Raw genomic sequence first — 20969 nt, forward strand, 5'->3', positions numbered from 1 at the left:
CACGGGCTGCAACGCGGCTGCAAAACCCTGTCTCTTCATTAGATCACCTTTCTCACTGTAACCATGGTGTTTAGAGGTGTTGTAAATGGAACTGGTGTCAGGGATTAATGCACCTAGCTGGCAGTCAGCAATGCTGTGTTTCCTCTGCATGTGGCTTTCTGTTGGCTTACATACACATTCAGCCGATCGAGGGAAGACACAGATCAATAAGTGAGAGTGGGTTTTGATCCTGAAATAGTCGGCGTGTGTCCATGAGTGGAAGTTGGCTTGAGCAAGATACTGAAGAATTGCTGCTCACTCACTGCAGGTCAGATAAGGCTGGAAATGGAATTTTGGCTTTTGCAAGATGTAATTTAATTTGTTGAGATTAAGACTGCTTGATTCTATATATGCCTTTGTGTCTCACGTGTCCTTTCTTGATATAATCAATTCTCTATTTTTATTACTGTCAAAAACCCATTAAAAGACCATTGCCAAAAAGGTATCGATCCTTCTAGCTAGTATTGTCTGTGTATCCAAAAGCTAGTTTATATGAACCATAGATCTCCACTGTTTTCCCTGCTGTTGCACTGGGTGACATTTGCCTTCACTGTTATAGATATAGACACTTTGTTTGTTTCCCAATCACCATCATGCTGGTATAAATACTCCCCATCATGCTCATATAAATACTCACTATCATGCTGGTATACATACTCACCATCATGCTCATATAAATACTCACCAATGAACCAAATGTGTACTAATCTGCAGCTAAAAATAGTCATGAACAGTGTACTCCGACAAAGAAAGACACCTTGAGGTATTCAGATGCTTTTGTATTGTGTGTTATAGTAGCATCCCTCTGGTCATTGTGTGTTTTCGCTGTATTTCACTCCGTGTTTACTCTCTTGCTGTCGAGCTAGAATGGATGCGGGGAGGTCATGAGAGACACAAAGGATATTGTTGGACTGAAATACTGGTTAAGGAAAGGAACCTCACACATGCAGTCCAGATATGACAGAGTTGTTTGGCTTGCTTCTGTGTTTACTGCTTGATACTGCAAGTATGCACCTGATGGTAAATGTGACTGCTTAACGATGCTGAAATACTGTTTTATCGCCGCTGTGTTGTGATGGTGAAGCAGAAAAAAAAATGCAGAGTTTCATTCACGTTGTTTGCTGGAAAACATGTTGACTGGAATCGGTGTCAAAATGCTTGAAATGTGCTCGGCTGGGTCCTCCGCTGTTTTTCTGCTGAGTTGAACAAAGACGTTGAAGGATGTGGATACAATTTGAAGATGCCATGTAATGATCGCTTTTTCTATCACCCCCCTGTGTGAGTGTGCTGGTGTGTGTGTGTGTTTGTGTGTGTGTGGTGCGCTGGTGTCATGCTGCAGCGTAATGGGGTTTTTATGGTTTTAATGGTACGCATCAGCAAACAAAAGCCATCACATGTCCTACGCTGTAAATGCTCGGAGCAGGCGGGTTCACAGACTGTTTACAAATGGCAGACGAGGCCACACCCCCTCTCTCTCTCTCATGCATTTAGCACACAGGGCAATTGAGCATGAGTGCATTTGCGTTATTCTCAAGTGGCGTTTTTCACATCACTGTCACAATCCCCCAAGATCGATGCATCCTGCCTCTTTAGCCTATACATTCATCTTGTGATTAGTCAGGGAAAAAATGGGCTGCTTGTTCCTAGAAAGCTTTAAACAAGAGGGGGGGGGGGTTGGCCAGAAAGGTTTGATATATTCCCTAGACGCACACCCCGTTGCCACGGTGATGTAATGATGCCTCTCCACCGCCGCTGACCCCCCTGGTGATTGCTGTAGATGTTAATGGCTGCACAGCGAAGCACCTGAGCCTTTTTTTTTGTTGTTGTTGGATCCATTACATCATGGCTCGGGGCAGGAGAGGTGATGTCATACCCGGGTCTCCAGCTTCCCTGCCCCCACCACAACCTCCCACTCACCTCCCCACTGCTTTGACTGGAGCCGCTCCAGAGCCAGCCAGTTGTACGCTGCTCTCTAGGCATTGTCTGAGGCACAGCAGCCCGGCTCTTTATATCATCGTTACACAAAGCTCCAGCCTCAGCTGCTCACAGACACACACAAAATGAATGTGTCAGATGTTTGGTATGGATTGTTGGACTTTTTCAAACATGCATTCTTGTGGAAGGAGAATAATTTTTATATATTTCTTTGTATAATTTAAACCTTATCATGCATGATAATGATAACAAGATGATGTGCTGACCAGTAGCGTTGATGCTAACATTGCGTTTTATCTGTTCGTATTTCTTCTTGTTATTTTGTGCACAAAAAGCCTCGAGTGTTTTGTCTGTCATTTATCAAAAAACATCAAAATGACAAGAAAATAACAGTGATGGAGCAAGATGAGAGAAAACTGCCCGACACTGTCTGGACGGGGCTTTGACAGCAAAATGACAAACAACGGAAAATAAAAAAATAAATGTGATGTCCTACTTTTTTAAAGGTGTGACACTGTTTGGCGATGTGCTCCTTCGTTTTCTATAGAATGAAATGTGACGGCTCCTTTGAGGCCTTATTTGTGTTTTTGGTTGTGAACTGAGGTTCTGGCTATGATCTGCTGATCTGTTGTTTATTGTCTTGAAACCTGCAATGTTTCAACTGTCATTTAAAGCATCTCAATCCTCCTATATATATATATACGTCTGTCAGGAGACCCTCAGATAAGGGACTGTCTCTGAATCCAATATCCAGGGTCTCTAGAGGCAGAAGCCTGTCACCTGCACACACATGAACAACACACACATGCACAACACAAACACACACACTGATGTTTTCTGTCTCGATCTCACAAAGCAGAGTGTTGTTTAGTTGTTATTTGCCGCCCTGTCAGTGATGCCGCCGCTCGCTGTACTACAGTGGAGTGAGAGTGAAGTGGCAGAGTCTATTTTCACTGTCTCTCTCTCTCTCTCTCTCTCTTACAAACACACTCGTCTCCCTCCCTCTCTTCATTTCGCCATGTCTCGCTGCCTCCGTCGCCACAGCAACTGAAGGCCCTGGAGGGGGGTGTGTACGGGGCTGGATGGGTGGGTGAATTGGGTGCGGGGGGGGGGACTCGAGCTCGCCCCAGTTGCCATGGCTATCCCCGCTGAGTGACGGCGACGGAGGAGTGACATCACTGCAGCCATGTTCCTCTCCCTCCTCTGCCCCTCTCCTCCAGCTGCATCTCCACCCGATGCCACTCTTCCTCTCCGTCTGCACTTCTTTCTTTCTTTCTCTTCTCACTCTCCTTTTAAGAGGAAGTGTGCCTCTGTCTCACTTTCTGTCTCCTCTCCCCCGCCCAGGAAATGGGCCTTTTTACTTTATGCGGTTGCCATGCCAACCGGCTCCAGCCGCTTTCTTGCGCCGGAGCGAGCGTGACAATGGCATTACTCGCACTGTGCCCCCCCCCCCCCCTCTCTCCTCCCTCGATCCCATCCATCCATCCATCCCTCTATCATCTATTCCTCAAACCCCTTTCTTTTTTTGTCCTCCTCTCCTTTCATCTCTCCGTGATCTCCCTTCCACTTTTCGGCCTCTCTACGCCCTTCTCCTCTTCCCATCTCTCCATCAACCCTCCAGAGGCTGCTCTTATGGCATCACTGTGGGGCAAGGGAGGAGGTCCTGTCTCCCCCCCTCCCCATCTATGCCACCGCCACCACCCCTCCTTCCTCCCCCTCCTCTGACACACATACACACACGTCCCTCCTCCTCCCACTCCCACCCCCTTCCTGCTCCCCTTACACACACACACAAACACACACCGCTGGGTTTTTAACGTACAGTTCTTCGCTGGAGGCTGCAGGCGTCTCGCTCTTCGGATAATCTAATGGTGCATAAAGGCGCTGGACGTGCATGTGCGTGTGTGTAGCTTCACACAGGGAGGAGAGAGAGAGAGAGAGAGAGAAGAGGCGGAGGAAGCAAACGTGAGAGTGAAAGTGTTGTCAGCCATTTTTCTCATCTTTTTTTTCTCCTCCTCCTCCTCCTCCTCCTCCTCCTGTTTGCTGCTTTATTATCGGCGCGCTGCTGCTGCTGCTGTGGATGTGATTGTCAAGTGCTCGCAGGAGAAGCAGCTGTTTTTTGTTTTTTTTTCTTGCTTCCTGGATAAGAGGACATTTCTTCTCTGTTTCACCCTCCTCCTCCTCCTCCTCCACCTCCTTTTGAAGACATTTCCTCGGGGAGGCAGGAGGTGAAACGCCGGGGTTGGAGAGTCTTGAATCAGGCCAAGGAACAGCGGATACTCCCCAAAAAAAACACTGACAAGACGGTGCAGCCCAGGGAGGGGAGAGGGTGGGTGGGTGGGGGGGGCTTGGCTGGAGGTGATGGGGGTTCACGCCGTCACATAGACCCGCTCCGGGATGCTAGATTCCAACCCGGTGAACATTTTCTTTCATTATGAAACCATTAGCAGCGTCAGACAGCAATGGAGTCCCGAGCCAGCCAGATAAAACCCCGGTAAGTAGCGCTATCGACGTGCATCGCTTTTCTCTCCATCGCTCCTCTTCTTCTGTTTTTTTTTTCTCTTCTCTTCCTCCCCTCGCCCTCGTTTATGACCCAGTAGATATGATTACCGGCCGTGTAATGGATGTGCATCGGATTTCTATCGAGCCTGCAGGAGATGAATGAGCGCAGGGCGGAGGAAGGGCGAGACGGGAGCCTGCACGGGGCTGATCGGAGGCTGGTGATCAGCCCGATGTGTGTCAGTGTGTGTCAGTGTGTGTCAGTGTGTGTCAGTGTGTGTCAGTGTGTGTCAGTGTGTTGTACTAGAAACGGCCGCCATGTGCTTGCTGTCACTCGGAGCACACACACGCATACACACGCACACAGCGATGTTAGAGACTCGTATTGGTCGTATGGGCCCGTAGCACATCGTGGGGATTATTAAAATAAAGCAGCGGGTCTTAAAACGGGGTAAAACCCTATTTAAGTGTCATGCAAATATAACACGCATGCACGCAGGGATACGGGGGTCCAGGTGTGTGTTTAACGAGCGACGCCTCTGCCCTCGTTATGTTTTACGACGCACAGAGGTGACAATATTTGATCGTACAGGTCCGTGAGATGACATTAGCCACGCCAGCCAATCAGCTGCACCACATGTCGTTTGCGTTGCAGAAGAACAACAGTGAAAGAGGTGATAGATCAGGGTGGTTTGGTCGGAGAGGTGATGTCATGTGTGCAGAGATGAAGCTGCACTGAACTCAGTGATCCCAGCTTTTAGGCTCTTGGAGCTGCTGCAGCTGCAGGGGTCTGAATCCTGCAGGAACACACTGATCAGCTGCATGAATCCTTCAGGTTCTAGTCGGTCCTCTTGTTTTGTGGTGATCAGCTGAGACGCTTCAGCTGCAGGGGTCTGAATCCTGCAGGAACACTCTGATCAGCTGCATGAATCCTTCAGGTTCTAGTCCTGAGACGCTTCAGCTGCAGGGGTCTGAATCCTGCAGGAACACACTGATCAGCTGCATGAATCCTTCAGGTTCTAGTGGTTCTCTTGTTTTGTGGTGAACAGCTGAGACGCTTCAGCTGCAGGGGTCTGAATCCTGCAGGAACACACTGATCAGGTGCATGAATCCTCCAGGTTCTAGTGGTTCTCTTGTTTTGTGGTGATCAGCTGAGACGCTTCAGCTTTGACCCTCCGGGTTCCTCTGGTCGCCGGTGGCGCTGTCCAAGGTGCTGGAGGCGGATCCGAGGCCCGAGCTGATCTGCACTTGAACGGATTGATGAGCTGCCTGTCAGCGCTGCTGGCATCACTCTCACACACACACACCGGGACCACACAGACACACGCCAGCAGGGTTGTAAATCACACTGATGGACGGTTACTGGATCATAGAGCACAGACACCGACCTAAGAAATCACCGTAATATTCCTATGATAGTAATAGATGTGGTACTTGTTGATGCTATACTTCATCTGCTGTCTCGGTGAGGCCTCATATAGGCTAAGAGCCAGTAGTAGTCTCTGCAGTTGTAACTACTCCATTTCTAGAACTTCTTTATGTTCATATATCAGCATAATTAGTGTATGTGAAGTATGTTTTTTTTTTTTGTTGCTGGTATTGTTAGACTGAAATAGATCTTTCAACATTGATTGGACTGGTTTTCCAGAAATAGCTCAAAAAGCACCCAGTGATTGGTAGCAGCTCTACACACATAACAAATACACTTAAAGCATCGTAAACACTCTTTGTGTGGTTATTATAGTTGCCTTAAACAGGGAAAAGCAAAACAGCACAGTTGCCTTCAAGTAGCACATTAAATTCAAGAACCCTTCACTGGCAGGATGCCATCATTTGCAGCCAAAACCTGATTAAAGTCCAACACACATGCACGTCTAATCAGACTAATCTTTTATGTTAAACATTGGGAAACATGAGTGTAACGATCTCAGTTTGGCTCCTTTAACAATTGGCATCTTTCAGCTTGTGTCAGTTGCCCACATCCGGTATTTTAAACTAGGGACAAACGGGAGTTATTTTTTTTATTTTGGCTCTGATTTCTTTTTGATAACTTTTAATATACAATCATGTTAAAGGTCTTAACGTTTGACATTCACTGTTTTTCTTCTCCTCTATCTTTCCCTCCACCCCCCTCGTTCCTTTTTGTTTGTTTAGTTTTTAGCATATAAATGAAGGTTTGTGTAAATATTAATTTAGCCCAGCAGGAAACCCACCATGGGCAAAGTCAATAACAGCCACCAGATCCTATTTCAGTAATGACATCACCGGAGTGGGCCTTTGACCATTGGCTGCACTATGTATGTAACGTACAGAACTCTGCAGACCTGTGATTTACATTCCCACAGCTGCACTCTACCTTGACACCAACAAGGCACATGTTGACTCACACCATCACAGTACATTTCATGTTGATTTATCAGGTTTTATGGACCTGGCTGTGAATGCCGTCTCCTTATCTTTAAGCATTTTGTTGAATTGATGGTGATATACAGTCGACCTGTGCACAAATGTTTTAGCCTTGCTAGGCCTAAGTAATAAATCTGTGTGTTGCATTCAGGGACTTGACGCTGGTGGCCGTCTTTGTGCCACTGTTACAAACTATGTTTCCTTAGGTACCTGTAATGCAAGAAAAACATATAAATCACATCACCTCAAAACTCAATAACATGAACATTGTGCAAAGAAACCTACTTTATGGAGATTTAGTGTTTTGTTGCACTTCCAATCGTATACGCTTTACCGTAGCTGACATCTAGTTAGTCTAGTGGACTGTATTCCTCATTATAGATAGTCATCTCCCCCTGTCTATCTGCTGGATTGTGTGTTGCTGACTGGTAGCGCTGTAGGCAGAGGAAAGCCCACAGTGCATATCAGGCCCATTTAATCGGACACCCTACCGAAAAGGTTTTAATCTTTTGATCCGCGAGGCTCGGGGAAAGCGAGAAACTGCCACCGTGGTCAGAGGGAACTCTGAGATGTGCTTGTTGTCTCTTAAAACAGCTAAATTAAAACCAGGAGACTTGTTTCAAGAGACCGTGCAGCTGAAGACTATTTTGTCATTGTGTTTTTTGTTAAATAATCTAAATCTAATAATCCAGCTCTTTTATTCAACTTTGTTCAGTGAATGAAGAGCTGCTTTATTTGAGACTTGTCAACGCTTTGCACGCCACTCATCGTTGCCTTTCGGAGCTCGGCCACCCGCAGCATGGGACAGCTAGTGTCGTAGCACAGATCCACCCCCCCGGGCATCTAAAGGCGGTAAAGAGATTGAGAGCCAGCCAGCCAGCGCTTCCACCCAGGGCTTCCACCCAGCAATCTAGGTCATTAGGTCTACAGTGTAATTTAAGGAGCGCCACATCTGCTCACATGTAGGCAGAGCTGTAGCAGGGGCATTAGAGCGATGCTTAATCCTCCTGCGACAGCTGATTGTACGCATTCTCGACTCGCGCTTCTGCAGAGCTCACTTCATTTGTTTGGGAGAGAGTGCTGAGTTTGGAGCACAGGAGCACAGAGGGGACTACATAAGGTAGGATACTGAATGTATAGAGCTGTGGTTGATGCCGAGTTCTTTAATAACCTGATTTCAAGAAACCTGTAATCTCAGACTCTGTAGATCGATTGGAGGTAACACTGCACGGTGCATGCATTGCCGGGTTCTCGTGCCACTGATTGGAAAAGCTTAATGGGTGCGTGTCATTATTGTTGTGCTGGCATCCATCTTGGCCCAATATCTTACATGCCGTTGGGCCAAGGAGGTCAATGGACCACATGCTTATACACTGAATGGACCCTGGCTTATTGACCAACAGACGGATGACCTAAATGAGTGGAGTGAAAGGATTAAGTGTTTATTATCCTCTCCCTTCATCCCTCTTTGCTGCCCTGCCTTTATCTCTCTCTCTCTCTTTCCGGGGGGAGGGGCTTGTACGTATACAAAGGGCAAGGAGGGGGGTTACTGGGAGGTGGTGGGACGTTTCCGAACTGGTTGTGGAATTCAGTGGGGATGTTGTTATTGACGTGTAGACCACTCCAGTGCCCGGCTGGAAGGCCTTATCGACACAACTTCACATGACTGGTCTTCTACTCAATAATGAGTATATTCAATTAATTTAGCCCCGGTGCCCTCCCACTTATTGAGTGTGCAACCAAAGTGTTAAGAGTATGTTAACAACGACATAATACACTTGATATTAATGTTCAAAACGGATCGGGAATGTATGTGTATTTTTTTAGGTTGTGGATGCTGGGTAATGTAGTTTTGTAGCAAGCATGAGCCTCCTCAAACTTAGTCACAGATTAATACACATCCACGGTTCATGCTTTTATCATTACAGTTAATTTGAGCCCATAGGCTGTATATAAAGATCAGTGTCATAATGTCAACCTAAAATTGGAGAAGCTTCCTTTTGAGAAAAAATCTTTACAGGTTACTTTGGCAACTGCATCGTACTTTTTACGGTTGTGTTATATGAGAGCGATGCACTGAACCACAATCCGTTTAGGTCCCTAAAGTCATCAGAAGAAAATGTGTAGCGGCTTTATCACTCCACTTCCAAACAAAGACATTCATCACACTAACACAATATTGTCCAGCCAGAGATAATAACCTAGGAGTCAGCTGGAGGCACTCAGGGTGAAGTCGACCAGACGAGGGGATGGAGAATGGTAGCCCCAGAGCAATGGGGGGAGCTGGTGACTGACTGGCCCCTGTGGTCGCCCATTTTGATTGGTGCAGCCAGCCAGATAATTAAACGTGATGGCAATCTTTGACACAGTGTAATCACATCACACCTCAGTACCACAGGAGCTGCTCTGTCTGGCCCTCGGTCTCTCGCCTGCGACGCAGGAAGACTCTTTGTAATAGAAATATCTCGTATTCTAATCCTACCCCAAACAAACAGCTTCTGTAAAGTGAATTTAGAGACTTTAACACCTTCAGGTTGTCAATTTTTATTATGCGGCTCATTAATATTGAGAAGTCTATCAGTCACAGATTCTAGTTTTCCACATTGATAATTCGCTTTGCCTCTCGTCTCTAAAGTACGCTGAGTGGCAGATGATCGCTGGAACTCATTTACCTGCTGAACAACCTTATACGTATTTCTACCCAGTGTGTTCCAATTTGTCATCCAGGAGACTTCACACTGTTTCAGCTGATGAGACCGATTTCCATAACAACCTGAGGCAGTGTAGATATTTACAGCACCAAGTGCATTCTTGAGGTGGATGATGCTGACACCCAGACGACTCTACTTCAAAGACTATTTCAGGATGTAAAGAAGGAAAAAGCCTGGTTGGTGAACACGAGCCGTCAAATGTCACAGCTACATCAGGATATATAATCAAGTTTCTCTCTGACCTTTTATTTATTGGCATTCAAAGCTCAGTTAATATGTTTTCCCATCCAAAGGAAGAAATCTGTGGGCTGTCCACATCTGAAAATATCCAGCGTGTGTAAACCTCGTCTCAAGATGTTTAGATCCAGATCTGATACCCAACAGCACCACGGATGAGGCAACCTAGTTAAATCAGCCACATTTGACTTTTAGGTGTGAAAATGTAATATTGATGAGCTGCCACAGCCAGAAGTGAAGTTGAAAGTGGGTTCGGAGCGGTCTCCCTGCTGAGTATCAAATATATATTGGTAAATAAAACATTTAGCCATAAAATATTCACATCCATACACCCTGTGAACCAGTTTATGCAATGTGATTAAATTCATTGCTCACCCCTCTAGCATCTGGTCAGATATGATGAATTTCACCCAAAAAATAAAGAATAATGTATAAAACATCACTCGAAATAAAATGTTAGTGATAATATTTGACATTTATATAGATTCAATTATAAAAATGTTAATATTGTTTTAGGTGAAGAGGTTTAGAAAGGGGTTTAGTGACATTACAGGTATAATTTTCACATTCTTTAACAATACATCTCTTATTTCAGCCAGAATGTTAATGCATAATACTGTAATCTTCTTATTAGGATTCAAAGTGTTATCTTAATTATGGATTAATCTGACAATTGTCTTTCCCAGTTACTTTATGTCAAGTAGAAATACTTCAGAACCTAACCTGACATCTTTTTATTTATTTGGTTATTGTGTCTGAGAGCCCAAAATAATCATTTATAAATATATAAAAGAGAAAAGCAGGAAAACACACAATTATCCGTTGATCTTTTTTGCTTGATAACTGATTCAAAACCTTTTAAATGATTGCCAACTTTATTCCTCAATGATTTCAGCTCAACAACATAAAAAAAAAAATGCTGCACTTTAGTTTGATTCATCTCTTTCCCATACTTTCAGCAGGAGGTTTCTGTTGTGGTTTACATATCAGGTTCTTCTCCATAGCGAGGTGGGGTTGGCTCAAAATATGGCTAATTACAGTTGGAGCTTTCTAATCTCGCAGAAGGGTTTCCCCCAATTACTGCCTGGTATTCGTTCAGATTATCCCAATGCTTTAATTGGGGTATTTCCTTAATGTATGCAGCACTTCTTGTTTGTTTGCTCGGTTCAGGAAAACAGCTCTCGTGTATTTAATGGCTAACCACTGATATCTACTGGTTTGTCAGAGGAAGAAATGTGTCACCCAGTTTTTGGCATCTTTCTATTGTCAGTTAAGTTTCTTGCAGAGAGATTTTAGTCGCTTTAGATTCCCCCCTTTTTTTGAACCGCCCCTTTCTGATGTGTGATTTTACCCAACAGCTCTTTAACTTGACATACAGAAGCGGAGGGGACAGTTTTTCAGTCCCATATTGTCCTAAACCTAGTAAAGGTTTTTGACTGATCCATAAATTCGAGTCATTTAATTAACAACTTGTCTATTCTGCCTTTTCCTTCGCTTTCATAGTAGAGGGGAGCTCTTACAGTGGGAGTAATTCATGTTTTAGTTCTGTTAACAATGAGTAATCACAACAATTGGAGAAATCCTTTTTATTCTTCCCTTTTGCAATTAACATTTACAGGGCCGTTTTATAGTTTTTGTATAAAGCATTTGCAGGAAATCCATTGTCATTAAAACAGCTATTGACCGAATTTCCGCTTCACCAAAACATTTTATATTTCATCAGACTTTTCAAATATAAAATAGGGAAGAAAATGCAATATCATCCAAACATAGTAGACGGTTCCTACACGATATCAGTCAAACCGAAGAACAACATGCTGCTAAGTCCTGGCAGTCAGCATGAGTGTCAGTGTGAGTGACCAGTGGTGGTTGCTGGGCTGGATGATACTGACCATGTGTGTGTATGTTGTGTGTGTGTGTGTGTACGTGCAGCTCCCCGCAGACTTCAGCCGACTTCACCTGGCCGACGGCTTGCACCCACAGGTGACCCACGTCTCCTCCAGCCACTCAGGATGTAGTATCACCAGCGACTCTGGAAGCAGCAGCCTGTCAGACATTTACCAGGTAAGGCCCCCCCCCCCCACACCCAAACTTGGTGCTGGATCCCCCCCCCCCCCCCACACACCTGGACTCCCCTGGATAGTTGAGTAGTTTCTTATAGGTGAAGTAATAAAGAAGTTCCATCTGTTGGGCTCGGGTTTGGTGTCTAATGTTTTTTACTTGCACTCTTAAACAATAAGTATCTTAAGCTGCTTTCAGACATGAACTGTCAGATGCTCCGGATGTTCTTCTCCTGCCTGCCCCCTTATTAAATGTCGATGTGAGAATACAACAGGAAAATGTCTGGAAAATTTAGAGGGAGCAAGTACATGATGTTTCTCTCATTATACGAACAAAAATAATAAAAATATCTCGGGATGAAAAAGAAACATCGAACACGTAGAAGAAGTCGATGATGTCAACTTGGAAAGACAAGATTCGAGACCTTGGTGATAAGACTCGACGCTGGTGATCTTCTCTGGTGCCGTTCCTCACCTGAATGTTCCAGACATTTTCCTGTTGTTGTGAACGCGTCTGATTCAAACTCCCGCTCTTTTCTTCATATGTAAAAGACAAATGCTCAGACCCAATTTACAGGACATTTTCCAGAGTTCATGTCTGGAAACAGCTTTAAAATGAATTCTTCCAGCACCTTTGGAAAAACCTTTATTCTCTTTCTAGCCTGAAGTTACATGATACCACTTATACCACGAGAATCCTGTTAGCTCAGCATTTTGATTTGAATGGAACATGTTATAAAGAAATTAAACCAAATTGCGCTACACTTGTTGTCCCCCCCCCTGTTTCCAATCTTTATGCTAAGCTAAGCTAACGTTAACTGTTTGTAGCTGGCTCAGCTTTATATATTAACTATACAAAAACAAGAGTGGTATCAGTCCTCTCCTCTAACTCTCATGGTCTCATGTTTGTCTATAGGAGAGTTGGGTTGTGACCAAATAGGGAGCAAGTAGTTGAACAATATTTTTTCTAGTATAATGTGTTAAAAATACATAATCTTGGTGGATAGATTAAGTAAGAGGGTCAAACTGATATTAGTCTCATTAAGTCCTAATAACACGAGATAAGCAGCATAATAAGCCATTTCTTGACTTGCAATTTTATGGTATAATAACTCCCCAAAAAAAAGCTATAGGCCACTAGACAGAATCAGATTAGCATTGCTGGAATGATAATGAAAATATAACACTTATTAATGTCAGTAGAAATAGAAACTGGTCCGGCAGCTTCAACAGTGGTAACTAAAACACGACACAGCTCAGAAGAACACCCACACACAAAGATTCTCGTGACTGTGGACGTGCCCCAAACCCTGCAACTAATCCTCTTAACATAGCACACCCACCCCATTGGCTCCCAGTGCCGTCACCTGCTGTGAGCCTATTTATGTGTGTGTGTGTGTGCTTGTTTGTCTGTGTGCTTGTGACTGTGCTCAGGGGCATCAGTCAGAATCCCTTCACTTTGTTCAGACTGGTTCCTGGCTCGTGTCTGTGTGTGCAGGGGCGTTAAATTGTTTAAATGCAGCTGTATAGTTGCATGTGTGTGTGTGGGACTGGTATGAGAGAGCGTTACTGTCGGGTCTGTGTGTGTGTCAGTGAGTGTTATTGTGTGCGAGTGTGTGTGCTCGGCCATGCTGTCGCTGGCTGGGGCAGGTTGAACAGGCTCTTCTGTCCCCAGTCTGTGATCCTGGTCTTACAGCCATCTGCTAGCAGCTCTCTGGCTGTCCCTTGATATCTCTGTCTCTGAATCACACACACACACACTTACACACAAACACACACAACTGTCCCATTTATCCTCCTTTGCTGGATCCCTGCACACGCAGCTTTTCTCTAACCTGTGGAAAAACCTCTTTGCTTGCTCTTGTTTACCGGTTCTACTCAAACGCCTCGCTGTAACTTTGCTTTGCCTCAAAGTCCTTATCTTTTCTTGCTTGTCACAGTCTATAAAATGTCTCCTCTCAGCTCACTGGTGATCTACTTGTGTGTATGTGTGTGTCAGTGCTTGTGCGACCTCTACCACGAAAGTCCTTGTCACGTATCCTTGCTGTGTTTTTGTGTGTATTCAGCTTCAATCCAGTAATAATTCAAGACCTTTTTAAAGCAAAAAATGAGCTGGTTTGAGTTCCTTAGATATGAGGACTCGCTGAGAACATCTGGGGGGTTTGAACAGTTTGGTGACAAAACAAGTTATTTGAGTGTGTCCAACTTTTATTTCTGACATTTCTTATTCAGAAGATTTCATCAATTAATCCCAAAAACAATCATCAGATTAGTCTGTAATGAAAGTAATCATTGAATACATCCCTGGCTCAATTCAATTACAGATTCATGAGAGCAGTTATTCCAGTGTTTACTTTCGAGTGACCGTTTGTCCAAAAAACGATTTATCTCAACCTCTTGAGGTAACTACTGCTCCACCACTAATGATGATTAAATAGTAGAAGTTAAATAAAGAAGATTGGCGGTCATTTATCAGTTCAGATAGATTCAGCACACCAAATTTGAACGTCCTATCATTAAAACTTGGTAATTGAGGATTAAATCACATCCGGCGTGACTCCTCCAACTGTTTGTTTTATGCAACATTACTTTTTTTATCGTTAGTTTAAGTTGCACCCTGCAGGTTTCAGAATTAATACTAAAATGTAACTGATTACAATAGATGTTTGTGGTCCTTACTGGGGATTTTTTGGAATAAACACATCACAGGAGGCCTGGTTCTTTACATTTCAGGCCACAGGAAGTTGCCGGTACACTGAAACAAGTTGGTATTAAAGTTTAATCGTAGTCTTCATCACAGATTTCAGCGTTTAGCCCGTGCTGGTGTGAACAGTTGCTCTGCAGATAGCGGGTGTGGAGTTTGTTTTTAATGGAAAGCACTGAATACTTAAACCTCTGGGCCGCTCTGATCTCAACAGCCACCGCTGGCCTCCACCGGTGAAGCACCACATGAAGAGTCGCTCCCACGTCACTGCCAACATGGCGCACTGTTTTGCGTCTGAATAAATCATGAAATTGGTCCTTCAGAAGGACTTTGAAAGCATTGATCCAAGAATAGTGTTGATGAAATATTAACAGCACCTGACTCGCCCCCAGACTCTCAATGCTCGCTGCATATTTATGGATTTTCGATGTATACATGACACGGAAATGAGACGGCACGAATACAAAGACGCGCGGGCGAGCGACCTTTGTGTCAATACAGCACGCCGGCTCACAGACGTTATCAAGATGTCTCCATGTGGAAGGCTGAGCGTTTGTTTTGTACCAAGTTGAATGCTTTGACGTCATTGCGGCACAAAGGAATACTGTATGTTCGTTTGTTCTGTAATTTATGTTCTGTGGTTCAAGATCAGATATGCTGCACTGCTTTTGTTGTTCCCGGCTCCTTTCTCGATCTGTGTGTGTCCACGCCCACATCATCTGTGCAGACCCTGTCCCTGCCCCACCCTCCAGGGGGTGTGTGAGTGTGTGTGTGTGCGCTGGTGACGCCCCAGTGGCCACTCAGACACCGGCCTGAATCATTGATGAGCCCTTTTCACATGGCATTTGAAGAGAAGTGACATAGGCTCGGTGAGAGACGGGGTGCTGGGACTCAGAGCTTTGAAAGATTTACAGCCGACTGACAAGCTGTGAGGTGAAGATGCGTCTGGCTCTCGGATTTTGCGGACAGTTTGTAAAGACGACCTTTTCTTCGCTTTCTAATACGCAGCTCGACTACGCCGAGGTAAGAGGGTTCGCCGCGGTCGGTCCTCGGTGCAGATGCTTGTTTTTATCACTGCTTTGGTTTATTCTCAGAGGGTTTCATGTTTGGAACCAGGCGATGTGGCCCCGCTGTCATTTACAGAAGTATTTTTTTCTTTGATGATAGCAGGAGCCGTCTATTGCTCACGCACACGTATTTGCATTGGTTTCGCTTCTCATCTTAGTTGATGTTGCTGGCTCCGCACATGTTTCATCTTGTGCTTTCAAAGGACAGGATCTGGCTGTGAGGCAGGCGGTGGAGTTTGCTGAGGAGAAGAGAGGGAAGTTGGGAGTTAATTAGCTTGGTGCCATGCACGGCAGACTGTTTGGTATGGAGTGTTGATGACTGTCTCTCTCACACATTACTGAATACCTCATCAATTTCATGAAATGGCTCAAATCTGCAGTTTCTCAGAAGGTCTTTTTTTTGGAAATGCAGCTGATGTTTGTGATGTTGTGTGATTTCCGCAGTGTTTCTGTATCTGCTCCTCTGCATCCACTGGCTGTTTACAAATCCTGCTCTGTAGCTTGTAGAGTCGATCGTGAGTTTGTCGTCTGGCTTTGTCAGCAGCTGCCAGCTTTTGAAACGAACATGTGGCTGATTTGTTTTCTTGCTCGAAGGCACTTGCATAGATTTAAACTCTGACCCGATGGTTGTGTTTACAGCCGGCTGTATGTTGCCCAACCGCTGACGTTGGATGGAGAAATCCCTCCCTGTGTTAATCAATAATCAATGACTAACTCCTTGTTTGTTTCCCCTCTTCCTGCAGGCCACAGAGAACGAACCCGGTGACATGGACCTGAGTGGCCTGCCGGAGACCGCCGTGGACTCCGAGGAGGACGACGATGAGGAGGACATCGAGCGAGCGTCGGACCCCCTCATGAGCCGGGACATTGTGCGCGACTGCCTGGAGAAGGACCCGATGGACAGAACCGATGATGACATTGGTGAGCGCCCAGTCAGGAGTTCCAAAGCCACAGATTCTAAAACGTACTGAATAACCAACAGTGTTTGTGTTTAGCTGTGGCTTATAAATAGATTTATTTGGCTTTGCGGTGCAGTTTATTTAAAAAAAAGTCTATTTCTGTGCCAACCTGAAAGTGCAGTGTTCGCAAGACTTCTTCTGAGAATGATGGGATTTGAAGATGTCACCGAGAAACACAGAGCTGCTCTCAGCTGGGAGCAAATGGGGAAACGACTGGGACAGCACTCGTCCCAGTTTACGCTTAATTCAGTTATCTGTGTTAAAAACCACACCCTAGCCTTCTTATTTAAATCGGTCACAGCAAAATTTGCATCTGTGTGAAGTCTGAACTGCTCTCGTTTCCAAGCCAAGCTTTCGAGTAATTCTCAAAGCCACGTCAGGCTTGCAGTATCACATCCCTGAAAGCTATGATGACTCAACTCCAATGGTAATGATAGGCACGTTGGAAGGAAAGTAGAGTACACACTCTGAGAGCTCAGCTACAGATGTGGACTGGAGGAGGAGGAGGATGATGCATCGAATGCAGAGAGAGTAACAACGAGTGCCAACCCCCTCCCCCCCTCTCCGCTGATGCCCCCCCCCCCCCCCCCCTTCTGCGCCGGCAGGCTTTTCTAGGTCACTCCGGCACATCCTCTCGCCTCACCTCTCCCAGCACATTAAACTTTCAGTGCTTCCACGGCTTCACACACAGCGCTGTTGCCATGCCAAGCACAGGTCAGCCCGAACGCCAGACTGCCGCTGGCAAACCTGTGGATGGTAGAAAGTACATTTAAAAGAATGAAAACAGAAACATTACTACTATTTGCATTAATAGATATCTCTAGAGGTTATTAGATACCAGTTACAAATTGTTAAGACAGCTGTAGAGATTCTCAGATACAGCTAGAGATTGCCAGATAGATCTAGAGATTGTGAGATGATTCTAGATGTGTGTGAAAATGTGTTTTTTGGATGATTTGTGAGAGCACATCCTTTAAACCTGTTCACCGCTGACGGAGCACTCAGTTTGATTCCTGTCGCGGTTCAGTGTCTCCAGTGAACTCGCCCAGGGGTCACGGAGCAAAGTGTCAGCGATTATTCTTGGCTCGCCCCTGAAAGTTTATATCAATGCAATTGATATTTGGCTTGATGTTCTCCAGATAATGATTCCTCTGTCGGCCATTCATTGTGGTGATGATCCATTTTGATGCTCAGCCTGCAGCTCGTGACTTCTAGGCTGGAAGTGAGGACGGGAGCGGGCGGGCCAAGAGCGCTGCACGTCCTCTCTCTCTCTCTCTCTCTCTCTCTCTCTCTCTCTCTCTCTCTCTCTCTCTCTCTCTCTCTCTCTCTCTCTCTCTCTCTCTCTCTCTCTCTCTCTCTCTCTCTCTCTCTCTCTCTCTCTCTCTCTCTCTCTCTCTCTCTCTCTCTCTCTCTCTCTCTCTCTCTCTCTCTCTCTCTCTCTCTCTCTCTCTCTCTCTCTCTCTCTCTCTCTCTCTCTCTCTCTCTCTCTCTCTCTCTCCTCTGACTCAAGACTCTGTTTGCTCTTTTGTTTTTTCTTCTTTCCTAACCTCCCTCCACTCACTCCGATGTCTCTCCTCTCCTCTCTCCCCCACACAGAGCAATTACTGGAGTTCATGCATCAACTGCCAGCGTTTGCAAACATGACCATGTCAGTGAGGAGGGAACTGTGCGCCGTCATGGTCTTCGCTGTAGTGGAACGCGCCGGCACCATCGTTCTCAACGATGGAGAGGAGGTGTGTGTGGCTCCACATTTATCCACATGATAAGCCTGGTCTTGTGACATTGTCTTGCCTTCAATTGTATCCATATATGTGTGCGTTTGAACTGCACAGTAGTTTCACCTCTTCACGCCAATGAATCTATTTTTCCATTTGATGTTTTTCTGCTCTATTAAACTTGAATAGCCGACATCTCTTTATCACCAGGCCCCTCTGGGTTCCCTCAGGCTACCAAAGCAAGCATCACTTATTCTCCTTCTCTCTGGTCAGAGCATATCAATGGAGACAATTAGATCGTTTTGCTATAATGCACTCAAACAACAGAGAGGAGAACTTGCCTCGAAGGCCTGGACACTAAATCTCCAGTCACTGGGAATTCAAGGTTCACGGAGTCGATGTCGGCTATAAAGCTGTGAATCTTTAAAATGTGGGTCAGCTTTTCAGGAATTCCTTAAACAATCCCAGCTAATGAAAAAATAAACGAGTAACCTCTTTTTAAATCAAGCAATTCCGACTTATAACAATACTTCTAGTGTATTGTAACTTATTCTTGTTGTGTTTCGCTGGGCAGTTTTAATATTCCCTTGCTCTCACTGAATCTTTCAGAGGAAAATTAGAAACCATCTGTTAGTTGCAGCAGCGTTGTGTAGTTACTGCATATGGTTCTTTTTGATTAATAACTTTAGCGAGTTCATTAAAAACAGCTGTTGGGCACATTAGTATTCATTATTTCCTCATTATTACTGTTTCTCCCTCTGTTTATTTCCTGTTGTTTTCTTTTCATGCTCTTGTTTCTTCTTCTAACATTTAACCATCATCTCCTGGTGTTTTTCTACAGTTGGATTCCTGGTCGGTGATTCTCAACGGTTCGGTGGAAGTGACGTATCCCGACAGCCGGACGGAGATCCTGTGTATGGGCAACAGCTTTGGGGTGTCACCGACCATGGAGAAGGAATACATGAAGGGTGTGATGAAGACCAAGGTGGACGACTGCCAGGTAGGTTAATAATACGTTTGTACAGGACCACTGAGCTCTTCCACTGCTCAGGTTATCGGGTCAATTTCCTCTTCATGTTGGTGTGAAAATCTTGGCACGGCCCCTGCTGTCAGTGTGAGCCACTTGAGATGAAGGTGTTGGAACTCATGGAACTCAAATCTTCTTGGACAGTGGCATCCCCCAGATATTTTGAAAGCGACTCGGTTGGCACATGTAAAGAGTCTTTACATGTACCGACCGAGTCGCTTTCAAAATAGGTCTTAAATTCTATTCAAAGTGGTCTTAAAAAGGTCTTAAAAAGTCTTAAATTTATCTTGTTAAAACCTGTAGGAACCCTGAAAGAGCCAGTGTGTATAATGGGAATGAAGTGAAAGTAACAACAGAGAAAAGTTTCAAGAACTTAGGTCATCAGGTTCCGTCACTGGAATAAGAATATTTCCTTATTGTGAAAAGACAGTAATTTATGATCATTAATTCTAAAATTGTCATCAAGAGATGACACTAGATTATAATAGTAAGAATTAACATGATTTTTTTGTTTCAAATCTGCCTCTAATGCTTGTTTTGCTTTGTCTTGTCCAGTTTGTGTGCATAGCCCAGCAGGACTACTGCTGCATCCTCAACCAGGTGGAGAAGAACATGCAGAAGGTGGAGGAGGAAGGGGAGATCGTCATGGTGAAGGAACACCGCGAGCTGGATCGCACCGGCACCAGGAAAGGACACATCGTAATCAAGGTGAAAAAATCTGCCCTCAGTCAATTTACTTTAATCCCCAAAAAACTGTCAGGAGTGCTCGGTTTAGCATCAGATATCTGAGGGATTATGTCTAAAAATATATGACCAGACCTCTATTATATAAAACTAATGTTTCAATGTCAAACCTCAGGGCACGCCGGAGCGTCTCACCATGCACCTGGTGGAGGAGCACTCGGTGGTGGACCCCACGTACATCGAGGACTTCCTGTTGACCTACAGGACCTTCCTCTCCAGCCCCATGGTCGTGGGCAAGAAGCTCCTGGAGTGGTTCCATGACCCCAGTCTCAGGGACAAGGTACAGCTAGAAGTAATGATTCAATTATTAAAACAATCAATTAAAAAATTGCATGCACAGAACATTCTGTCTACACAACCAGTCAAGCAGTAAACTGTATGTTGACCTGTGCTGATCATGTGCTTGCTCCAGGTTACACGGGTAGTCTTGCTGTGGGTAAACAATCATTTCAATGACTTTGAGGGTGACGCTGCCATGACTCACTTTCTGGAGGAGTTTGAAAGCAATCTGGAGAAAGAAGTAAGTGTAACAAATCCACTTTGTGGAGTATTTTGAAGGTGCGAAATTGTATTGGGTCAATTTGTGGCACTTTTCTCACATCGGTGTGTTGTTCTTTTCCTTCTCCCCAGAAAATGTGTGGGCACCTCAGACTGTTAAATATAGCATGTGCTGCTAAAGCCAAGCCGCGGCTGGTGACGCTGACCAAGCCGTCCAGAGACTCTCCTCTGGCGTTCACCCTGCTCGGAGGTCAGGAGAAAGGTTTTCGCGTCTTCATCGATGCCGTGGAGTCCGGGAGCAAAGCAGCAGAAGTCGGCCTTAAGCGTGGAGATCAGGTAAGAAAGCTTCACCTTAACACCTTGCATAT

The 20969-nt window shown here is 45.0% G+C and overlaps 1 protein-coding gene across 4 annotated transcripts in view; it reads left to right on the plus strand.

The window, feature by feature from the left end:
* rapgef2b (Rap guanine nucleotide exchange factor 2b) overlaps positions 1 to 20969 on the plus strand; it is a 99879-nt gene that overhangs the window by 63018 nt on the left and 15892 nt on the right. For 2 of the 4 annotated variants that reach the window (XM_061079055.1, XM_061079056.1), the window contains exons 7-14: positions 11760 to 11891; positions 16402 to 16579; positions 18214 to 18350; positions 19174 to 19332; positions 19915 to 20067; positions 20219 to 20395; positions 20516 to 20623; positions 20734 to 20937. In XM_061079055.1, the coding sequence (XP_060935038.1) occupies positions 11760 to 11891; positions 16402 to 16579; positions 18214 to 18350; positions 19174 to 19332; positions 19915 to 20067; positions 20219 to 20395; positions 20516 to 20623; positions 20734 to 20937 (1248 nt within the window). The remainder of the gene's footprint in view (positions 1 to 11759; positions 11892 to 16401; positions 16580 to 18213; positions 18351 to 19173; positions 19333 to 19914; positions 20068 to 20218; positions 20396 to 20515; positions 20624 to 20733; positions 20938 to 20969) is intronic. The other 2 variants (XM_061079052.1, XM_061079053.1) reach the window with 1 other exon arrangement.

Source organism: Limanda limanda, chromosome 10 (assembly GCF_963576545.1).
Source record: "Limanda limanda chromosome 10, fLimLim1.1, whole genome shotgun sequence".
NCBI classification, from domain to species: domain Eukaryota; kingdom Metazoa; phylum Chordata; class Actinopteri; order Pleuronectiformes; family Pleuronectidae; genus Limanda; species Limanda limanda.